This window comes from Lonchura striata, chromosome 26 (assembly GCF_050655825.1).
Source record: "Lonchura striata isolate lonStrDom1 chromosome 26, ASM5065582v1, whole genome shotgun sequence".
In the NCBI taxonomy this organism is placed as follows: Eukaryota; Metazoa; Chordata; class Aves; order Passeriformes; family Estrildidae; genus Lonchura; species Lonchura striata.
In genome coordinates this window covers 7,439,875-7,444,970 of record NC_140728.1, presented here as the reverse complement: position 1 = coordinate 7,444,970, position 5,096 = coordinate 7,439,875, and the positions used below count along the sequence as shown (strand labels likewise).

The following is a 5,096-nucleotide window of genomic DNA, read 5'->3' as shown; positions in this document are numbered from 1 at the left end:
CTAATAGAGTGAGTAATCAGAGATCTCCATCCAGTAAATTATTTATCTTATCTCTGGAACTCGGGGAGGCATCTCAGCCAGCGACTTCTGCGGAAAAAAGACACGGGGGGGGCGGGAACGTAAAAACTAAGGATGTTAGTGAGGAGTCCGCAGCTGGAAGGGCCACATGGCCACTGTAACTGGAAAGGGGAGAAGTTCGGGCGCAGGGGGTGCAGCGGCGGGGCGGCGCGGGGCGCGCCGACCGCGGTTCGCGGGAAGCGCCGGCGGCGCGGCGGGGCGGGGCGGGGGCGGGGCCCCGTGACCGCGCGGCCCGCGCGCGCCGCCGCCGCGCCCGCCCCCCATTGGCCGCCGGGCGCCGGAGGGGGCGTGGCCCCGCGCCGCAGCCCCGCCTGTCGGGGCGTGCGGCCCCGCCCCCGGCCCCTGCGGCTCGCGGGGCCGGCAGGGGCCGCGCGCCACACGCGGCCGGGCCTCGCGCGGAGCGGCCGCTCGCGCGCGCTCCCCGCCCGCTCCCGCCCCGCGCGCGCCGCCCTCACAGCCCTGCCCTGCCCGGCGCGGAGCCGCAGGTGCCGCCGCCGGCCCCGCCACCGGGATGCTGCTCTCCAAAATCACCTCGCTGGCGCATCTCCGCTCCGGGACCGCCGGGGAGCTGCACCCCGCCAAGCTACAGCCAGGTCAGGGACGCCCGTCCCGGGGGTGCCCGTCCCGGCTCCGGGCCGGCCGGGGCAGCGGGCGGAGCGCTGACGGGCGGGTCTCGTCCACAGGGAAGGAGAAGGAGCCGCTGGAGCAGCTGTACCGGGTGGGCCCGTTGCTGGGGAGCGGCGGCTTCGGCAGCGTTTACTCGGGGATCCGCCTCTCGGACGGCGCCCCGGTAAGTGGCGGGGCCGGCGGCGGGCGGAGCAGGAGGGGGCTCGGCGGGGCGGGCGCCGAGCTCATGCCGCCGTTCCCCTTGGCTCGCAGGTGGCGATCAAACGCGTGGCCCGGGACCGCATCTCGCAGTGGGGCGAGCTGGTGAGTGAGCGCGGCCAGCGGGAGAACCCGAGGCGTGACGGGCGGGGATGAGCGGAGACGCGGGACGTGGAAACCGGGACGGCGCGGGGGGAGCGGCTGTGGGGTCACCGGGGGACGCGGCGCAGCCCGGGCCGGGGAATGCCTAGCGCCGATGGGGGCGGGCGGGAGGACACCGGGATGCCCAGGACCGATGGGAGCGGGCAGGGAAACACCGGAGCATCCCCTGGGCGGGGGGATGCCCGCGACCGGTGGGTGCGGGGATGGGGACACCAGGGCTTGCCGCGGGCGAGGGTGGCTGAGCCCCGCTGATGGCAGCGTGGTCTCCCCGCAGCCCAGCGGCAGCCGTGTGCCTCTGGAGATCGTGCTTCTGAACAAGGTGGGCTCTGGCTTCCACGGCGTCATCCAGCTCCTGGACTGGTTCGAGCTCCCGGACAGCTTCGTGGTGGTGATGGAGCGTCCGGAGTCGTCGCAGGACCTCTTTGACTTCATCACGGAGCGGGGGTTCCTGCCGGAGGAGATGGCGCGGGGGCTGTTCCGCCAGGTGCTGGAGGCCGTGCGGCACTGCAACAACTGCGGCGTCCTGCACCGCGACATCAAGGACGAGAACATCTTGCTCGACCTGGCCACGGGCGAGCTCAAGCTCATCGACTTCGGCTCCGGCACCTTCCTCAAGGACACGCTCTACACGCAGTTTGACGGTGAGCCCAAAGCCGGGTGCGCTCCCGGTGCCGGGCGTTGCGCGGCCGGGCCGGGCTCCGGAGGTTTCCCCGTGGCGGGGGGGGGCGGCATGAATTCTGCAGCTGCTGCCAAGTTGCTGTTTGGCACGGGGAGGATGTTGTGAAACGGGAGCCGGCTCCCGGCCCTGCTGACAGCCTCCGTCACCCAGCCTGACTCGGGCTGGGGCGGGGGAAGCCAGCGTGACAAAAACACCTTGGTTGTGGGGGAGCAGAGGGGGGGTTTGCAAAACGCGAGCACCAGCCGGGTTGCTTTACAGGTGCGGAAGGGCTGGGGCTTCTCCTCTCCCCTTGTTTGCCTTGGTTTATAATTTTAATTTTTTTTTGCCATTGCGCGGAGGGGGGGAAAGGCGTGGTTTTTCCCCACCCGTAGGTGGGTTTTTTCCTCGCGTGTAACGGCCGGGCCTTCCCCGGGCCCTGCTGCCCTCTTCTGGCACCGGCGTTTCCCTTTTACAACCCAAAGTTTGTAAACAAGAGTCACGTGCTGGCGGGAAGGCGGGCGGGTCACGCCGGGTGCCAGCGACGCCCAGGGATGCTCGGGCGAGGGCCTGATGAGCTCCCGTGTCCCGCAGGAACGCGGGTGTACAGCCCCCCGGAGTGGATCCGCTTCCACCGCTACCACGGCCACTCAGCCACCATCTGGTCGCTGGGCGTCCTGCTCTACAACATGGTGTGTGGGGACGTCCCCTTCGAGCAGGACGAGGACATCATCCGGGGCCAGCTCTTCTTCCGACGGCGCATCTCTCTCGGTGGGTACCCGGCTCTGGGGTGATGGGCTGGGGGAGCAGCAGGGAAGGGCCCTCATGTGCCCTGGGTGGCTGCAGGAGGTGGCACATGTGCTGCCAGCCTGCTCTGCTGCCAAGCACAGGGTGGATGGGGAGGGCTGGGCACAGCTCGGGCACTGGCGCGGTGGCACAGGGTGGACGGGAGCCTGCTCTGACTGACCCTGCTGCTGCTGTCTCTCCCCAGAGTGCCAGCACCTCATCAAGTGGTGCTTGTCCATGCGCCCCTCGGACAGGCCGTCGTTGGAAGACATTTTCAACCATTCTTGGCTGCAGGACATTCACCTGGAACAAGCTGAGATCCACCTGCACAGTTTGATCCAGGAGCCTGACAAGTAACAGCTGCATGCAGCTCCTGGTCATAAGAAGCAAAGAAAACCAGACTTTTTCATCTTGACCATAGCGATGAGCAAGGATCCTCAGATGTTCTCAGATGGGAACGTGCACATCTTGCCCTGGAGCTGGGCTGAGGACCTGCTCTTCCAAGTTCCAGTAGCCACCATCCAAGCCAGCTGTCCTGGACTCCATCTGAACGACTTTGTCTCTTCTGAGATTTTACCAATAATTTTTTTTGGACTGGTTTTGGAGGCTCTCAAGTGTCATCTTGACCTGCTGAATTGGATGACCTGACTGCAAGAAAAGCTTCAATGGGGGAAAACTGTGGGGAGGGCAGGGCCTGTGGCAAAGTGGCTGTCCCTTCTTAGTGTCCCTTCTCCCTGTCCCCGTGCTTGTGTGCCTTCTGTTTGATCTGAGCTGTACTGGAGGAAAGACTTGACTTTTCCTACAGTGCTGCTTTTCTGAGACTCGCCTGGGCCTATAGTTCCTTTACCCTTTTAAAAAAGGAAATAGGTCAGAAGATGCTTGGGAACCAAGTGGGTTATGCCTCGCCTCCTGTGCCTCCATCCCACACGGGTTTTCTGGGGTTCTTTGCTTCTCTGTGCCCTCACGAATGCACAAACAATGCAAACCAACAGCTGTAAATGTGTACATAGTTCTACAGAAGCAAAGCTTGATGTACAGTTGTGAATAGTGATAACATTTTGCCTTTTTTCTCATTTCCAGTTTTTGTTAATTTATTTTCATAAATTTGTTGTTTGTTTGTTTTTTAAAGGAAGTGTTCTAGCCGCTAGAATAACTTATTTATTTATTTATAATTCATGTGGGTTTCCAGCCCATGCCTTGCTTCTACAGCTGCTGATCCCCCGGTTTTCCATTCGGGTTTTCCCTCTGTTTCTGTCCTGTGTCCATCCCCGGGCCCATCGTGTTTCTGTTGGATGTTTGGTGGAGGTGTGGGGTGACTGCTTCTCCCCAGCTGTCTGTGTACATAGTTGTGGGTGCTGTTCTTTGCCACGTGCAGATCTCAGTTTGCAGATGAATTTGGGTTTTTTCCACGGGTGTCTTGTTTTTTGGGCTGGGGAGGGGGGGCTGGCCCAGGCTGTCTGCACTGTCCAGTCTGTACCTGTAACCAAGTGTGTAGCCGGCGGGTTTTGTTAATAGTTAAAGTTGTACAGGGGAATTGAGAAATCTTATTTTTTTTATGCGGTTTTAAATAAAAACAAAACACTTGCTGTGATGGAGACATTCCTTTGTTGCGGGGTGGGATGGAGGATATGCTGTGATTTGTGGGGTACCAGTGACCACACCATGGCTACTCCAGGTACCTTGTCTGCAGCCAGACTTGACTCCAAAGATCCCACCCCAGCACGAACTGGGACCAGCCAGTCAAAAGCACCGTGGGGACAGCCGGATCCATCCCTCCACGGGGTGTTTCCAGAGCTGACTGCTCCTGGCAGCTCTCCTGGGTGAGATCAAAGAGGTGCTGAGCCCTTTTCGTTCCCATTCATCCGCAGGCTGGTGCGGAGCATGTGCTGGAGCTGGCAAGTAAACAAACATCAAAGCGCCCTTACGAAACGCCGGATGTTGTCGGCCAAATTCAATTTTGGTAAGGCAGATCCTGTTGCTCCGGCTCTGTTGGGTGTTGCATGCCGGGGGCTGGTGGGTGCAGGAAGCTGCCAGCGGGCTGTCCCCACCTCCAGCTCGGCCAACGCAGGGGAGCAGAGGAAGCTGATCTGCAGATTACGAGAAGTCGCTATCAGTCAGCAGCGGTCGAGTTTTTTACCCTCCAAACTGTCAAACCCCATTTCCAGCTCTGCGGCACTTCAGGGATGTTTGTTTGTGTGTTTTCTTATCTTGGTGTTTTTTTTTTTTTTTTTAATTAGTTTACATGTGTTGAATTTTTAGAGCTCTGTTTCTGCGTGACCTGGAGCAGCTTCTGCATGCACAGGGCTGTCTATTCCAGAGAAGGGGCAGCTTTCTATTTCTATAGGTGACTTTGCAAGTTCCCAGGTCAGATCTGACACAACAGAACCCTCCTTTCCTTGCTTGCTCCAGGATTTTTTCCTAAATATCCCTATGTCCAGTGAGCAGTCCCCTTCTTCAGCTCACCCTGGGCTCTCCTGTCCTGTTTTCCAAGCCATGGGGCTGCTAGGAGGGAATGGGGGGTCCCAGAGCCACATCCCAGCCTTGTGGAGTGACCTGCTATCATGTCTGTGTCTCTGCCTTGGTGAAGAAA

General features: G+C 60.5%; 1 protein-coding gene across 2 annotated transcripts; it reads left to right on the top strand.

Moving 5' to 3' along the window:
- The first annotated feature begins 454 nt into the window (after positions 1 to 454).
- PIM1 (Pim-1 proto-oncogene, serine/threonine kinase) lies at positions 455 to 4,092 on the top strand. Of its 2 annotated transcripts, XM_021535326.3 has the most exons (6): positions 455 to 671; positions 762 to 868; positions 958 to 1,008; positions 1,340 to 1,706; positions 2,315 to 2,491; positions 2,712 to 4,092. In XM_021535326.3, exons 1-6 carry the CDS (start codon positions 590 to 592, stop codon positions 2,861 to 2,863), a joined length of 936 nt encoding a protein of 311 aa, XP_021391001.2. In that variant the 5' UTR covers positions 455 to 589; the 3' UTR covers positions 2,864 to 4,092. The 2 variants fall into 2 exon arrangements, with proteins under 2 accessions (XP_021391001.2, XP_031362811.2); XM_031506951.2 differs by having other exon boundaries at positions 455 to 868.
- The last annotated feature ends 1,004 nt before the right edge of the window (positions 4,093 to 5,096 follow it).

Coding starts and splice junctions, on each gene's coding strand:
- PIM1 (XM_031506951.2), top strand. CDS start 590: ATGCTGCTCTCCAAAATCACCTCGCTGGCGCATCTCCGCTCCGGGACC. Junction 869..957: donor GCCTCTCGGACGGCGCCCCG/GTAAGTGGCGGG, acceptor CTTGGCTCGCAG/GTGGCGATCAAACGCGTGGC. Junction 1,009..1,339: donor TCTCGCAGTGGGGCGAGCTG/GTGAGTGAGCGC, acceptor GTCTCCCCGCAG/CCCAGCGGCAGCCGTGTGCC.